General features: G+C 56.8%; 1 protein-coding gene across 1 annotated transcript; it reads right to left on the minus strand.

Annotated features, from left to right (window-relative positions):
- Positions 1-290: 290 nt before the first annotated feature.
- KCNK3 (potassium two pore domain channel subfamily K member 3) lies at positions 291-11,777 on the minus strand (the record flags this gene model as incomplete). Its single annotated transcript, XM_079550703.1, has 2 exons — positions 291-1,177; positions 11,495-11,777. 2 exons carry the CDS (start codon positions 11,775-11,777, stop codon positions 291-293), a joined length of 1,170 nt encoding a protein of 389 aa, XP_079406829.1.
- Between the last annotated feature and the right edge of the window lie 5,828 nt (positions 11,778-17,605).

Raw genomic sequence — 17,605 nt, forward strand, 5'->3', positions numbered from 1 at the left:
TTCCAACCTGAATGATTCTGTGATTCTACGATACGTGGAGCTTCATGAGGCCTGGAGTGCATGGGAGCGGTGGAGTGAGGTCTGCATGGAGATTCATGAAGACTGGGACATTTGGAGGTGGTGGAATGGGGGTCTGCGTGAAGCTTTGTGAGCCTGAGGACGGTGAGAGGTGATGGGCAGAGGACTACACGGAGCTTTGTGAAAACTGGGGCACACTGGGGATGATGGAGTGAGGTCTACACGGAGCTTCATGAAGCTTGGGGCACACATGGGGGGTGACGGAGCGAGATCTACACAGAGCTGCGGCGCTTCATGAGGCCCTGGAAAGCCGAGAGACTGTGGAGGCCGGTGGAGACGGAGCTGATGGCCGACCGGCGGGCGTTGCAGAAGCATCGGTTGGAAGGGGTCTCAGGACAGCGTCCTGGCGAGGAGTGGCTCTGCTCCACACAGGTGTCCGAGGTGGACAGGTCCCTGGGGATGATCATGGGGATGGAATATTGCAGCTTCTCCCTGCTCTTGTACCACAGGCACGAGCACACGGACTGGAAGTGCAGCACCTCCGCGTAGACATTACGGAGGCCACCTCCACCACCCCCTGCTGCCACTGCCGTGGGTGCGGACGAAGCCGTGTCCGTGGTGTGCACGCTGCTCGCCTGCCCATTGCGGGTGAGCAGCGCCCGGTGCTCAGCGTCCCGCTTCTCATCCTCGGCGTTCATGGTCATGAAACGCAACACCACCAGGTTGAGGAAAGCCCCGATGACCGTCAGCCCCGTCAGGATGTAGACGAAGCTGAAAGCCACGTACTGAGGATTGTTCTGCAGGGCCTCGTCCTTCTGCAGGGCCACGTAGTCCCCGAAGCCGATGGTGGTGAGCGTGATGAAGCAGTAATAATAGGCGTGGAAGAAGCTCCAGTGCTCGTAGTAGGAGAACGCAGCCGCCCCGATGCACAGGGTGCTGATGCAGGAGAAGAACCCGATGGTGACCATGTTGGCCATGGAGACCTCCGCCCGCCTCATGCCCAGGCACTTCTTGATGCGGTGCAGGAGGTACCTGACGAAGGTGTTGATCCTCTCGCCCAGGCTCTGGAACATGACGAGGGTGAGCGGGATGCCCAGCAAGGCGTACACCATGCAGAAAACCTTCCCACCGTCCGTGCTCGGGGCCGCATGGCCGTACCCTGGGGAGTGAAGCCAAAGAGAGGTTGGCACTGTCACCGTGCAACTGGTGCCCCTTCCTTGGCCACCTGTCCTGAAGCTGGGACATCTGGGATGGGGTTGCATGGTCCCCTTGTTTGGGGGATTTGGCCACTATGTATGATATCACCAAGGGGCTGGAGACAGCTGTCCTCAAATGCACCTCCCAGGACAGTCTCAGAATGGCCAGGCGGGGCAGCAAAGGAGAAGGGGAGAAAAGCAATTTTTAAGAAATCAAGGGAGTGGATTGTTCTCCTCTGTTACCGCATCCCTACATCTCTGCCTCTTTGTTTTCCCATGTTTCTGTGTCCCTGCATTCAACTGAATTCCATCCAGAAGCTAGGGGACCCTGCATCCACGCATATAGCCCTGCAGGGAGCATCTGGACTTCAATTAATCTCCTGCCTGCGCAAAACACATGCAAATGGGACTTATTCTCTCCCTGTGGTGGCGGATTATTTGCTTGTAATGGATCCAGATCCAGGCAGCTGAGCATGTGGAGTGTGGGGATGCCTGCCCAGCTGCCATGCCCAGGGGCTGTGTGCTGCCAGGAAGAGCCCTTGCCACCAGGCAGCCACCATTTGCTTTTCCCTGTCTTTTTATTTCCCTTCCCTTCCCTTCCCTTCCTTCCCTTCCCTTCCTTCCCTTCCCTTCCCTTCCCTTCCCTTCCTTCCCTTCCCTTCCCTTCCCTTCCCTTCCCTTCCTTCCCTTCCCTTCCCTTCCCTTCCCTTCCCTTCCCTTCCCTTCTCCTTCCCTTCCCTTCCCTTCCCTTCCTTCCCTTCCCTTCCCTTCCCTTCCCTTCCCTTCCCTTCCCTTCCCTTCCCTTCCCTTCCCTTCCCTTCCCTTCCCTTCCCTTCCCTTCCCTTCCCTTCCCTTCCCTCCCACCTCCACCCCTCTCCTCCCTTCCTCTTCCCCCTTCTTTTTTCTCTTCTTCCCCTTCTTCGTTTTCCCCTTCCCTCACCTTTTCCATCTCCCTCCCTTTCCCTTTCCCTTTCCCTTTCCTTTCCCTTTCCCTTTCCCTTTCCCTTTCCCTTTCCCTTTCCCTTTCCCTTTCCCTTTCCCTTTCCCTTTCCCTTTCCTTTCCCTTTCCCTTTCCCTCACCTTTTTCCTTTTCCCTTTCCCTTTCCCTTTCCCTTTCCCTTTCCCTTTCCTTTCCCTTTCCCTTTCCCTTTCCCTTTCCCTTTCCCTTTCCCTTTCCCTTTCCCTTTCCCTTTCCCTTTCCCTTTCCCTTTCCCTTTCCCTTTCCCTTTCCCTTTCCCTTTCCCTTTCCCCTGCCCATCACACCTAGTGTTATATTTACAGCACTGCACTCCTCAATTATTGAGTATGTCCAAAACTACACTTGTCGTAACAGATTAACAGTGTTCACCTATGTGTGGAAAACATTTGACATAGCATAGTTATCAAGGGGCAAAGGCAGGGGATGCTTTGAGCTCAGTCTGAGGATGCTTTTGGGAAAAGCCCAAAGCTTTGGTGCAAATTCGCCCTGCAAAAAAGCTTTGCTCCTCCAAGCTTCCAGCGCTGCCCACCAGGGAGCCCTGAAAAGCAAAGTGAGGTGGGGAGATTTCCACTGCTCTTTCCTCTAACCCCAATCAGCCTGAACACTTTTCCAATGCTTTGATCCAGTGTGGGAATCCCACCCTGCCCCAGCTCTGCTTAATCCCTGCTCACTGGGCCGAGGCAGGTGGCCTCTCTCTCCGCCACCCTTTGGCTGGCAGCTTCCTCGAGGCCAAGGATTAAGCCTTGCTGGGGTGAGGTGAAATCACGGCTCGTCAGATCTCAGGGCCAAGCTTTCCCCAGAGCTGGGCTGTAGGGAGGGCTTTGGCAAACCCCGAGCATCAGTGCTGTGCCTGCACGGGCACTGTGGAGGGCTCAGTGTGGTGATCCCCCGGATATCTCCACCCCCACCTCCAAACAGCCCAAACCTCCCTTATTCTTTGAGCATCCATCCAGCTGAGGTTGGGATTTTAGGATCCCAGCCTCCATCCATGCTGACAGCCTCACTGAGCACTCTCCCTCCTGCACCTCCTGCCCGAGGTGCAGCCTCTCAGGGCTATATTTAGCCCCATTTCTCCATTGGGAAGGGAGTTTATGAGCTCTGGCAGTGTGGCCAAGTGTCCATCAATCCGCCAGCTCCCTCCTCCCTCCCCCCCCCCCCCAGTGTCAGCACATGCTGCCTGATCTCCATCACGTTTATGGCCAGGATGAAGGTCGTGAGGTATTAAATCCCCCATGCATGGCTGAGGAAAAGGCAACTGGCAGGGAGAGAGGTCCTGAGGAGCTGAGCCCCCCAAGCCTCTCTTGCACCCATCCATCATGGGAAAGAAAAGAGCAGGAGATGCTGACTGAGCTCCTGCCTCACTGGGGCTCCCCATTGGAGACCCCAAAGCCTTCTCCTTGCTCTCCCCACCCTTTGCAAAATGAGCATCTCTGCTCCTCTCCTTCATCCCTCCTGCAGCTCCCAAATTTCCTCAACGGGTCCGGAAGGAGCCAGGTCCCAGCAGGTTGGGGTGCTGCAAGTGGGCAGGGAGCACAGCGTGTGTCCCCTAGGAGAAAACATGACATGTCCCAGAGGAACGCCGACCGCTCTTCGCCTTTTTAGGGCTGCCGAGGAGCAGGGGTGGATCTGGCTGAGGCTGCAGGGAGCAGGTGCAGGGTTTGCTTGGCCCCAGCCTGGAGCAGATCCCGGGGGCTGTTGGGAGCAATGGATGGAGGGGATTAGTAAGCAGTTGGCACCGGGGCTTGGGAGGAGGGTGGAAAATAAATGGGGTGATGCGAGGCTTGGGGGTGCGAGGGGCTGGTGGGGCAGGGAGGGGGAGGTGGTGTTGGGTGCTGGGAGGCATGGGAGGGAGCTGAAGGTCATGTCCAGAAAGGTGCAGGTGGGCAGGGCATAGGATTGCAGGGAGCCAGGGCAGGGGTAGGGATGTAGGGATTAAGGAGAGGAGGATGCAGGGTACAAGGATTCTGCAACATTCCCAGAGCATGGCATAGGGAGTCCCAAGTGACAAGAGAAGCTTGAGCTGGGGCAAGATGTGAGGGGTATGGAGAAGGCAGGACACCATGGGGTTTCTCCTGGGAGAAGTGGGCATGGGGTGGGTTCCTGAGTGCATACACTTATCCCTGTGTCCGTCAGGTAGGTCTGGGGATGGTTTTCTGCTTCCTCTCCCAGAGCAGTTCTGGCTGCAGCAGGTGCTGCCTGGGAAGTGCCATTGCCCTTACTGAGCAATGAAGTGATGGGGAACCCACCAGACCCCTGACCACGTGAGGGATCTCCAACATTCAGATCTCATGGGGACACAGCTCTGCTCCTTGCAGGCTTGGTTTTCTCCTTGGGCTAAGGGAGGTTCAGTAGCAGCCACTAGGGTCAGCTGGGGCTGGGGATACCTGATGCACTCCTGCTAGGCTGGGGGCAGCAGGGCAGGGTGTCCTTGGTTTGCTTTAGTGGCATGTGAGCTCCACCATGCTCCAGATACCCTCTGATTTTTGCAAAAGCTTGGGCAGAGTGTGGGGTGTCTTTTGGATCTGCTCAGGAAATGTGCTTGCAGAGCAAGCAAACAAGCAGGCAGAGAGCGGCTGGGAAAGACAGCACATGGCAGCAGCACCTGCCTGCTCTGAGCAAACATGGGCATGGGAGAGCCCAGTGCAGGGGCACAGTGCTGCTTGCACTGCTGCCTGCACTGCTGCCTGCACCATTCTTGCACCAATACACTGCACCCCACAAAGCCCTGCATGGGGTCACATGCTCTGTCCTTCCCAGAGTGGGGTTTCATGGAGCACAGGGATGAGGGCTGTGGAAAAGGGCATGTCCCACCTGGGGGCACCTCTCAGGCAGGGCCTGGTAAGTGACAGCTTCAGGATAGAGACCAGATTTGGGCAGCAGCACCTCAGAGCTGAGGTGAATTTGGGTAATGCAAAGCTGGGCAAGCTCTGGTACCTGCACCGCCCCATCCCAGCTGGATGCTAAGCCTGAAGCAGGGACAGTCCTCACTGTGACTTCATTAGGGCAGGTGAAAGGTGCAGATATCCCCACATATCACCATCCACCCACCCATGCAACCATTTATTACTCATCCATCCATCCATCCATCCATCCATCCATCCATCCATCCATCCGCTCATCTTTTCTCCATCCATGCATCCATTTATCCACTCAACCTTCCATCCACTCATTCACCAACCCAGCCATCTTTCCACCCATCCACTCAACCTTCCATCTACTCATCCACCAACCGATCCGTCCATCCATCCATCCATCCATCCATCCATCCGCTCATCTTTTCTCCATCCATCCATGCATCCATTTATCCACTCAACCTTCCATCCACTCATTCACCAATCCACCCATCTTTCCACCCATCCACTCATCCTTCCATCTACTCATCCACCAACCAATCCGTCCATCCATCCATCCATCCATCCATCCATCCATCCATCCATCCATCCATCCATCCAACCGACCACCCATTCTCTACTCACCATACCAAACCACCCCAGATCTCGCCTATCCCCGCTCACCTCTCTTACCACCCGTCTCTCCATCCTCTTCCCTTGATCTCCATGCACTTACCTGGTGGAGCAAACTCAGCACTCAGTTCCCTGAGGGCTGCCTTGGCATGGGGAGAACCTACTGGGCAGAGGGTGCTGAGCCTGGTGGGGGGCTCATGTGCTCTCATACCAGTGGGGCAGATGAAATAGAGGCGGGGTCACCCCATACTGTCCCATGCCTTGGGCTCCCCCTGTGCTCACACCAGACACTGGGGTACCCCCATCCTCTTCAGCAAGTTCTGCATGTTACCCCCAGCATTGTTACGCCCCTCTCCCCAAATCTCTCCTGTGCTGCACTGGGGGGTGTTGCCCCCAGAGAAACTTAGAGGCCCCCATAAGGGAGTTCTGCACCCTATCCATCCCAGCAGTGCTTAAGAGAGGGGGCACAGCCACTACCCTGCCTGGGACAGCCCCAGCAGCAGCCAGTGGGGCCCCGCCACAGCGGGGGCAGCGGGGGCTGATGCTGTCATGGAAAATCCCCGCGCCAGCCAAGGGCTGTGTTTGCGCCGACCCGAAACTGGCAATATTTTGCTGCTCTTTGGGGCCCCGCCAGGCCCCTTCCTGGCTCCCTTTCTCCCCAGCCCTACAGATCCTCCCCCCCTTCTCCTATCTGGGGCACAGTCAGGACCCCCAACAGTGGGTCCGGATGCTGGTGGGGCACAGAGTCTGCTGGGGGGAGGGGGAGTTCTGAGCTCATTCCCATGCACACCACATCCCGTTTCCACAGTGGCAAAAGAGACTCTGTGGGGGTGGAATTAAAGGGGAGTGCAGCCTGGGGAGCCACCTGCCATCTCCTCTTGGCTGACACACCTGGGAGTGGCTGTGACTGCTGTGGAGAGCTGCACTGTGTGTCCTTATCCCCTCAAATACCATGCACTATGGCCCAGCACCATGCACCATGCATCCAATTGCAGCCACCAGCATCATGTGCAGTGCTGTTCACCCTGCATCCTGTGCCAAGAATCAACAGCCAGTATCCTGCACCAACACCTGGTACAGAGCACCAGTGCCCAGCACCATGACACCCTGCACCCAGCACCTTGTGCTCAACACCAGCACCATGTGCAATGCCGTGCACCAACACTCAGCCCTGTGCTGCAGTGCCCAGCACCATAAGCAACGCCACGCACTATGTGCAATGCCATGCACCAGCCCCCAGCACCTTGCACTAGCCCCCAGTACTGTGCCCCAGTACCCAGCACCATGTGCAATGCCATGCACCAGCATTCAGCACTGTGCCCAGCAGCATGTGCAGTGTCACACTCTAACACCCAGTACTGTGCCCTGGCATCATGATCATCATCCAGAACCGTGTGCAATACCATGCACCAGCCCCTAGCACCCTTACCCCAGCACTGCGTGCAATTCCATGCACCATGAGCGATGCCACGCACCAGCAGCCTATGCTGAACACCAGCACCCAGCACCAGTGCAATGCTGTGCACCAGCACCCAGCAAGGTGCCCCTGCACTCAGCACTGCTTGCAGCACCAGCACAGCCTCTCTGCCCCACGGCAGCTGTCCCCAAAGGCAGACTAGTGAGCTCCAGCCCCAACACAGCCGTGTGTCTCACTTGTTCCATTAACCCCCCTGCCTGTCCGGCTGGGATTTATTCAAGGTAGCGATGCCTGCTATAAATCCTGCGTACTGCAGTCACTTCAGCCTGAGAGCTGGGTGATAAATATCACAGCCAGGTTGTAAATCACGTGCTGGGTCAGAGCGGGCTCTCCTGCAGCTCCTCCATGGGTCTGGCTTCACAGCACTGGACCCAGTCCCAGCTGAGTGCCAGGGTTTGGTGATAGGAAAAGCCAACAGGACAGACAGAAATGGGGGTGGGTGTGGGGCACTGGCCCCCACCCCGCAGCCTTGCTGCCCCAGCACGGGTTGTTTGTGCTTGTCTGAGTCAGTCATTTGCCGGAGGGTTTAATGAGGCATCAGCCGGGAAGGAGCGGGCATTAATTGCTCTTATCTCTCTGGGACAGAGACGAGCAGAACATTTATAGCCTCGGCAGGATGGGAGGTGGGGGCAGCAGCAAACAGAGCTCAGAGGGTCTCTGGGCCGGGCTTGGAGTGTGCATAATGACTGTGCCATCATTAGGCTTCAGAGTAAACACAACAAACAGCAACCACAGAGAACCACGGCAGCGGGAGCAAGGGTTGGCCCTTTGCCTGCAATTGGCATAGAGTTGTGCATCGGGTACCCCCTCTTGCAGGTATCTGGGGTGAGAAGAATTTAATCCCAGCCCTGAAACATTGTGATACAGTCATTCCCTCCAGTGTGTTCACTCTGAAGCCTACTAAAGGAGATCCCGGAGCTGCCAACACTCATTTCCACTGTGATCGTTGTCAGCGGGCACAGAGAGTGCAGAACAGAAATGTCCTGAGGGCTCAGAGGGAGCTGTGATCCATCCCCAGCTTTCCTCTGTCCCCATCCCTTTCCACAAAACCTTCCCCCATCCCCATCCCTTTCCATGAAACCTGCCCTCATCCTGGACATGTATGTATCACTATGAGCACAGTGTGTCCCTTAAAGCCACCAGATCACAGCCCCTTTCCTCCTCTTGCTCGTGGCCGTCCCCTCCAGCTGCCCCCTCCCTGCCATGTCCCTTCCTTAGAGCCTCAGGAGCGGGACTGAATCAGAGATGAAAATAGCAGCAGGGCAGCCGGCGGGGAGCGCGTTGTTCATCCTGGCTCTGAGTCAGGGCTGGACCTGCCAGCGCAGCAGGAGGAGGTGCTGCAGGGCAGCGGGGGCCTTTTGGGGGGGGGGGGGGGGGAAGGAGGATGCACGGGATGTGGCTTGAGGGCTTGGGGGGCACCCAGGAGGGATGGAGGGGACGTGGTGACAGCCACAGAGGAGAGTCGCGGTGCTCCACAAACACCCCATGGTGTCACCTGCTGCTGCCACAACCTCGTCCCAGGAGGGAGGTGGCAGATGGCGGCAGTGAGGTTGGCATTCGCCACTTGCTGCAGACCAAATGGCTGAGCACACGTGAGGGACACAGGCTGGCTCCATCCCTGCAGGGATAACACTGTCCCCAGCCTCACAGCGCCATGGCACATCTGGGAGCACCCAACGCAGGGTTTGGGTTTCATGAGCTGAGGTGCATGGAGGGGGACAGCCTGCAGGTCCTCATCCGCACCACTGCGCCATGTGGCACAGCTGACCCATCCTTGCTGCAGGGACAGGGATGGAGGTGTCAGGGACATGTCCTGCAGCTCCCCTTGCCCCTGGCTTTGTGGAAGAGGAGGGGGCACATCTAAATATAACAGATCCCAGTCTGCAGCCATAAGCCTCATCCCCCTGCATGTATCCAGCTGCCACCGGTGCTGTCCCTATGTGTGTCACCACCCTGATTGACACATCCTGCCCCACTGACCCTACTGTCACCACACAGATCTGCCATGGTATCTAGCTCAGGGCACCCCTACCCCAGATGGACCCGGAGCTCATGCGTAAGGTCACAACAAAAGATCTGTCCCCAGTGCTGCAGGATCTGTCCCCAATGCTGCAGGATCCATCCCACACAACGCCCCAAGCCAGCTGCGATGCTCCCAGCAAAGTCACCCTGTGCCAACCCAGAGACCCACACAGTGCCCCCCGAGTGGCCCCTGCAGTCTGTCCCCAAGGCCATCATCCTAAGGGAGACAGCAATGGGATGTGACAGGGGACAGCCACAGCCCTGGGAAACGGGCACTGTGTCCCTGGTAGAGCAAAGCCAGTGGGCAGTGAGCAGAGATGTCCCCTCGTCACCTGCTCCGAGCAGATCATGCATGGCACTTCTTAGTGCAAGCAGAGAGACCTTTGAGTTCCTGAAAGAAGGCTTTCTTTGCTTTTCTTTTTTCTTTTTTTTTTTTCCTTGCTGGAAAATCCCATTTCATAGAAATAGACACTGACAGATTGATAACAACGGGATTGAGTTACACATCCGTGTCCGTGCAGCTTCCCCAGCACACGGCCGTGGACATTGCAGAGCGGGGCTGAATTACACACACTCCAGGGAAATCCCCTCTGCATTTCCTTTGCGCTCCAAATGGGTGGCTTTGGGGTTGGGTGTCACCAGCAGCACCCCCTCCCATCTGGGGTGTGACACCTGCATCTCTCTGCTCCATCTGTGGGCACCCAGAGGAGACTGCAGGGGACCTGATGGCCCTGGGGGGCACAGAAGAGGAGCAAAATGGGACTGTGCACTCTGGGTTGGCTTTGTCTCACATCCACAGCACTGCAGCATCCTTTGTGTGTGTTGAGGCTGGGGATGTTCCTCCTGCTCCCCGGCACCCCCTCCTCCTGCCCCCCTCTCTCTCACGTCAAAGATAAGCTGCTTGTCTCTGCTTCCCAAGCCTGTCCCAGCTGCTCTGCCAGCTGATAGAGCTCAGCCCCAGCCCCAAAACCCACATCTCAGCCATACAGCTCTGGTTCCCCCCACCAGAACCTGCCTGTGACCCACAAGTCACAGGCGGCCAGCGAGGGATTGGGGAATATGAGGCATTTTGGGGACCAGAGGACAACAGATCAGAAGATTTGGGGTCATGCATCCTTGCACGGAGCCAAACTCAGTGGTGTTTGCTCCTTGCTGTGGAGGGAGGACACAGCCACCAAGCTGTGGGTGTCCCTATGCAGGCACAGTGGTGGTGGGGACACAGTGGGGATCCTGGACAGGGAACATTGGTTGAAAGTGCCCCAAAGATATTTGGGGTGAAAGCGTAACCAGGTGAGTGCACCACAGCACGGAATGAATACAGTGGCAACCTGGGGTGACTCCGATATCTCTCTGACTCCTGCATCCCCTCTCCTCACCCTGGGGACAGAGCTGGCTTTCCCTGGGGACTTTTGGTTTCTGGTAGCATGAGATGGCTCAGATTGGATCAGGATAGGGCAGGGACATTGCCTTGAGCACTGGGGCACTGTGCACTACCCAACACTCCCCCCTCCCTCCCAGCAGGGTCAGGACACCCTGACTGAGGGTCCCACTGTGCTTTTGAATGGGAAGGATCTGCAAAGGAATCTTCTCCCCAGAAAACCTTCCCCCTTATCCTACTTCTCCTCCAGGGAAGGAGTGAGCTGAGAGAATACTGCCCCTGGAGGGGAAGCACCCCGTGTCCCCCAGCTCTCAGCTGCAGGGCTGGAGATGGGACACGGTGTGTAGGGATGAGTCCCCTCACACAGTCCCCCCCAATCTGTCCCCACAATGGGACCCTCATGTCCCCTCCCTACCCACACCGACTCCTGAAGAAAGGGGGTCCTGCCCAAAGGAAAAGCTCAGCCCCCCTCCCCCTCCCCCTTTCCCCAGACACCGTGGTGCTGTAGGGTGGGAGAGGGGGTGAAGAATCCCCGAGGCTGGGAGACCAGAGACCACGGGGATGGGCAGAGGTTGGATCCCAGGGAGGCACAGCCCTGACGCTACCAGGATGGACACATTTGGGACGAGCCGGTGGAGAGAGTGGAGGGGGCCGCCCCGATGCTACGGGGATGGGCGGAGGGGGCCGGGAGAGGGGGGGTTCCCGATGGTGGAGTTTTGGGTGGGTGAGCCTTGACGCTGCAGGGATGGGCGTTATGGGGAAGGGGATCCCGAGGGGTCAAGGGGAGAGGTTTGCCCTGACACCGTGGGGATGGGTGGAGGGGTCCCAACGTCGGCAACAGCTGGGCAGAATCGTTCGCCCCGACACCGCAGGGATGGGCAAAGCAAGGACTATTCACACGGGAAGCCCCGAGCTTTTTCGGCAGGGTGTTGGGGCTGAGGTCGAGGGGTTGCCCGGTACCTATGGTCGTGATGACGGTGATGGCGAAGTAGAAAGAGCCGGCGAATTTCCACTGGACGCCGGCCTTGTGCGGCTTCAGCTTGAGGACGACCCACTCTAGCTCGCGGTAGCTCTCGGCGCTCAGGTTGTATTTGTTCTTCAGCTCCTGGCTCTTCGCCTCCAGCCGCCGCCGCTCCGCCGTTTCCTCTTCGGATTCGAGCGCGTCGAAGACGGCGGCTCCCACCAGCAGGTAGGTGAAGGTGCACATGATGAGCGCCAACGTCCGCACGTTCTGCCGCTTCATGGTGCGGCGGCGGAGGAAGGAGGCGGCGGAGGGGCCGTCTGGGGCATGGCGGCGGCCGGGGCTCCGCGGAGGGCCCGGCTCCGGGCGGCGGCGGCGGCGGCGGCGGCGGCGGCGGCGGTAGAGGAGAGCGGAGGGCGGCGGCGGCGGCGGCGGGGGCGGGCGGGGGCGGAGCTGTCCTTCAGCACCACCGCCCCGAGCCGGCACCGGCACCGGCACCGGCACCGGGACCCGGACCGGGACCCGCACCAGGACTGGGAACGGGATCCGTGCCTTGCGTTGTGCATCGTGCGCACCGCGCCACGCGCTTTGGACCGGGACTGGCACTATGCGTTTTGCACGGTGCATTGGGACCGGCATCCAGATTGCCTCTGGGACACGTGGCGTGCCACGGTGAGCGTGGAACTGGCACCGTGCGCTGTGCAAAATACACAGAACGATGGGATCAAGAGTGGGATCTTGCACGGGTACCACGAGTGGGACCAGCCCTGGGGTTGGCACTGTGCACTGTGCGTCGTGCACTGGGCCTGGCATCCAGACTGACAGTGGGAATCGTTGTGCACTGTGTGCCACGCACCGTGCACCAAGACTGACACCAAGACCAGGACCAGTGCCGTGCATTGTGCACCGTGCACTGGGATGGCATTCAGACTGACAGTGGGACTGGCAACTGGACTGGTTCTGAGCATTGTGCACCGTTCACTGGGATAGAGACTGGAACCATGCAACCAAACTGGTAGCACAAATGGTACTGCTACTGAGCATCGTGCACAGTGCATCATGCAATGGACCTGGCACCATGCAATATTCACTATTTCCATGCTCTGGGACTGGCACCAGCACTGAGTGCCGTGCACCAGGACTGGCAGCAAGATATTTTCACCCAGAGGGTGGTGAGGCACTGGCACAGGTTGCCCAAGGAGGCTGTGGATGCCCCATCCCTGCAGGCATTCAAGGTCAGGCTGGATGTGGCTCTGGGCAGCCTGGTCTGCTGGTTGGTGACCCTGCACACAGCAGGGGGTTGGAACTGGATGAGCATTGTGCTCCTTTTCAACTCAGGCCATTCTATGATTCTCTGATATCATGCACCATAGATCAATACTCAGGACTAGAACCATGCACAGTACACCAGGACTGGCACTGTGCACCAGCACACTGTGCACCTGCAGCACCACTGTCCGACTGTGCCACATAGCAGCCCACACCCTGCTCTGTGTACCAACACAAGCTCAGCACCATGCAGCAACACACTGTGCACCAAGACATCATGCTGACATAGACAGTGCTAGGACATGCACTGTGCACTGGTGCTTAAGTGATGGGTCGTGCAAAAGGCAGAGTGATATCCCATTGAGAAAAGTCAAAATGACTTCGGGGGTGCTCAGATGCTGTTGTGGTGCTGCTTCCTCAGCATGAGATTTGCTCTTTGCCAACGAGGAGCTGTGAGGTGTGAGCAAACAGAGCACAACACAAGCTGTTGCCTTCAGCTGCTGCATCACCCACCAACGCAGTCCCGGGCAGGAAAAGACAGAGGCAGCCCCTCCTCTTGGGGAGCACCCAGCAGCTCTGTGCTTCTCTGCTGCTCCCTGCTGAGCCCCAGCAACAGCCTGGCTTATTGCTCCCAGCTGCTGGAAGCTGCAGCTCCAGGATCTCTTGCTTTGCATGCAGGAAAGCAGCAGCAAGGAGCTGAGAGGGGATGAGCCCCATTTCCCAAACCCTAGAGGTCAGGGTGCATCATTGGTCCCATACCCAGGATGGGAGCCACAAGAAGAAGAGGATGAAGGGACCAAGGAAGGGAAGCAGAGGCAGGCCAAGCAGAGACAAGCAGGGTGTGAGCACATCTTCACTTCTGGCATCAAAGTGATGAAGGCTCGTGTAATGGCCCCATCCCTTTTTGCCTCCTGGCTCTCACTGTACAGGGAGAGGGGCATCTCATTTGCTGTGCTACAGTGCCCCTGGGGAAGGGCTTTATGTGTTGGACAACATTTCTCTGCAAAGTGGTGCTGGGATATGGCCACCTGCCCTGATACTGTACTCATGCATCTCTGCATCCTTCTCTTCCACCCCTGAACTCTGCCCCTCCATCCCAAAACTGCTCCTGCATCCCTGCTCCTCCACCCCCTAATTCTGCTCTTGCATCCCACCGTCTTGCTTGTCCATCCCAGCATCTTGCATCTCTGCCCCTCCATCCCTGAACCCTGCTCCTCTATCCCTCCTCCTGCACTCCATCACCTTGTTCTTGCATCCCTAACTCTGCTCCTGCTTCCCTGCTCCTGCATCCCAGCACTCTTCTCCCACATTTCTGCTCCTGCACCCCAGAACTCTGCACCTACATCCCAGCATCCTTCACCTCAGCATACTTCTCCGACATTCCATCACCCTGCTCCTCCATTCCTGAACCCTTCTCCCAAATCCCCACACGGGATCTCAGCCCTTCTCTCTCCCTCCCTTCCTCCCCATCCAGCCCCACTGCATGGCCGTGACTCATGCCCTCTGAAGCACAGAGCCTCTCAAACTCCGGACACTTCTGCCTCTTGAAAGCCACAAATGCATCCGGGCTCAGGCAAGGCCATTTACTCCCTCCCTGCTGCCATCACGGCTGCCAAAAATAAAATAAAATTTTTAAAAAAGAGAGAAGCCAAGAAGACCTCCTGAAAAGAAAACTGTGCTGTCTCTCTTCCGGCTGCGCTGCCGAGTCACTCCCCAAAGGCTTTTTATTTTGTCTTTGTGGGATCTGTGCCGGCATTAATGCGTTTCCACCCCGACAGCCAGACTGCAGCTGGTGGGGAGGGGGCTGCTGGGGCCATCCCTGGGGCAGAGATGGGCTTTGTGCCACTGCTTGAATGGGGATGGTTCCTAAGGAGAGTGTTTGGGTCCCATGGATCTTCCTCAGGAGTGAGGATGTGCAGATGGAGCGGAGCGATAGGTCTGGGGCTGTCACCTGTCCCCCTTGGGCAGCAACTCCCTGACCTTCCTGTAGCTGGATAGCAAATAAAAGGGCAAGGAGCTGTGTTCCTCTGCAAAGCAGAGGTTGGGAGAGCAACTAGCTTTTGGTCGGGGGGGGGGGAGGGGGTTGGTTGGATGGAATAAGATGGAGTGGGATTGGGTGGATGCAATGGCATGGGATGGATTGAATGGGATGGGGCACATTGGATGGAACGATATAGATTGGATAGAATGGGAACTGCTGGATGGGATGGGATGGGATGGGATGGGATGGGATGGGATGGGATGGGATGGGATGGGATGGGATGGGGTGACTTTTCATAGAATCATAGAATCACCAAGGTTGGAAAAGACCTAAAAGATCATCCAATCCAACCGTTTTGTTAGAATGGGATTGGGTAGGATGAGATGAGTTGGATGGGATAAGGTAGGATGGGATTGGTTGAACAGAATGGGATGGGGTGGAATGGGTTGCGATGGTACGTAATGTATTAGGATGTGTTGGGATGAGAAGTACTGGTATATAGTGAGATGGTATGGAGTGGGACGGGGTGGTTTCTCCAGGCAGTAAACAGCACAGGGTAGTAGCCAAGAGTCCTCTGGTACATCAGACCTCATCCCTCGTACATCTCTGATCAGCAGCACTCAGATGGACCAGTGCCACTTACTGAGTGCAGCATGCTCCAACCACCCCCTGTGCACCATGAGGGTCTGACTCAGTCTGATTCTTTCTTGGATGCTTTGTATGCTGAGGTAGCCTGGCATGCCCTGCACAGGACCTTGGGCTCGAAATTTGAAGGCTCCTACACCTTAAACAGAGTACTCTGCTTCTTTCCCCAAGGCAGGTGAAGGACTGCCCAGCCCTTTTTCTTTGGAGACTTTTTTTTCTGCAGTATTTTAGCCCTTTCTTGCTGATGAGTTCTGCATAAGTGTCCCAGGGTTATGCATCTGCACTGCACCCTCTGCTGCAAAACATTTTGCTAACGAAATGCAGAACTTGGATTTCTGCACAGGGTCACTGAGTTGGAAGTTTCCCACAACACATCTCTGTCTCATCGAGCCGTTCATGTGGAAAACAGCAGCACAGTGGAACTGGCCCAAAATCCTCTCAGTGCTTCACATCCCACTTTGGGCTGGGGTTGGGGCTCCAGCTCGAGATCTGTGTGTCACCCCAGGCTCTCTGGACTCACCAGGTGTGGTGGGAATGGGCAGGAAAATTGGGTGTCCTCAGTCCCCTGGTTCCCCTGGGTGAGCCAAAGGTTAGGAAATAGAAGTGTGAATGTCTGAAATGAATTGATTCTGAAATGAAATGAAATGAGAAAGCGGCACCCTGTGCCCTGCTGAGCTGGGATTCCTCAGAAAGGGATGGTGGGGATAGAACTATGGGGGGATAGGATAGTGAGGATAGGACAACAGGGACTGAGTGGGCGGGATGGGATGGTGAGGATGGAATGATGGGGATGGGATGGTGGGAATGGGGTCACGATGGTGTGGACAGGCTCTGGCACATCCCACATCCCTGTTCGCCCTTTCTGCTCTCGAACACATTGTCCTGCCCTGCCAGCTCTGCTCAGTGCTGGCGGATGGCTCGGCTCCCTGATGTGATGGCTGCTGACACTGAGCTGTTCCTGACCTGTGAGTTGCTCTGCCTCTGCAGCAGCAGGGTGGCTGCAGTCCTTGAGGATGAGACATGGGTGTAGGGGGTGGGCAACCTCCTTCCCTCTCCAACAAACCCACCAGGGCAGCCAACATGTGGTGTGGGGTGCAAGAACCCTCCCCAGTGCCCTCCTGTGCCCCAGAACAAACCCTGCCCAGCAGGAGCCGCGTGATCCCTTAAAAACCCAATGAAAACACCAAAACGGTTGTTCGTGCCATCTGGAGCAAAAGAAAATGGAATTTTAATTAAAAACTCATGAGCTCGTTGCTATAAATACATCGTCTTGCTGTAAGTTATTCACCCATCAGGAACACGGAGGTCTGATCCCGGGCACAGCCGGAGGAGCAGGGTTGTTTTCTCGTTGCTGTTTTGCCTTGCTTTGCTTGTCCCAGAGCTGCGGTGAGCAGCAGGACTCATCCTGCAGCCCACGGGGCTCTTGGGGGCAGACAAAGAAGTGTGGGGTCCCCTTCCCATGTGCTCAGATTGGAGTTCTTCCCAAAGAGGAGATTCTGGGACAAGTGCTTGGATTGAAGCAGCATCAGCGGGCGAGCAGCTGCATTGGGGAAGCAGCAAACGGAGGAAAGCTGTTAATTCTGAAGCCTAATGATGGAGACAAAGTGGCAGCAGGAAAGGAAAAGCTCTCTGACAGCAGCACTGGGTTGGATCGAACGTTTCTGGCTCAGGATCCTGTCTCAATTTTTGGAGAACAATGACAGCCCCAAAATGGGATGGAGCAAAGCAGACAGCCCCTGTCTGGACACTTCCAACACAGGAATTTATGGCCATCCCAAAGTGCAAACTGCATCTGAAATGCTTTTTTTATTAGCCACGGGTGGACCTTTGCAGAATGAATTTCACCATTCCCCCTCTGGGCTCCCACAGCCTCTGGTTCCACCAGGCAATTACCTCGAGTTTGTTGGGAACTATGGGACTGCACTTTGGTCCTGGGTCTTTCTCAGGTGAGGGATTTTGTTTGGGTCCCTCTTAGGCTCTGATGCTGGGAATGAGTTATTCCCAGTGGGGTAGCAGAAAAGAGGGATGCCAGTGCTGCTCTCAACCCTGAGCAATGGAGCAAGGCTGCCCTTGGGTCCCTTGCAAGACAAAGAAGTGCCCAACTCCTCTTGCATGTGTGCAACCCTACAGGGAAGTGGGAAGGAGATGAAGGACTGGTCTGATAGTAGAGATGGAATCCCACATGGTTTCACGTGGCAAATCCTGCCCCAAAAAA

This window comes from Tetrao urogallus (genome assembly GCF_951394365.1).
Source record: "Tetrao urogallus genome assembly, chromosome: 2".
In the NCBI taxonomy this organism is placed as follows: domain Eukaryota; kingdom Metazoa; phylum Chordata; class Aves; order Galliformes; family Phasianidae; genus Tetrao; species Tetrao urogallus.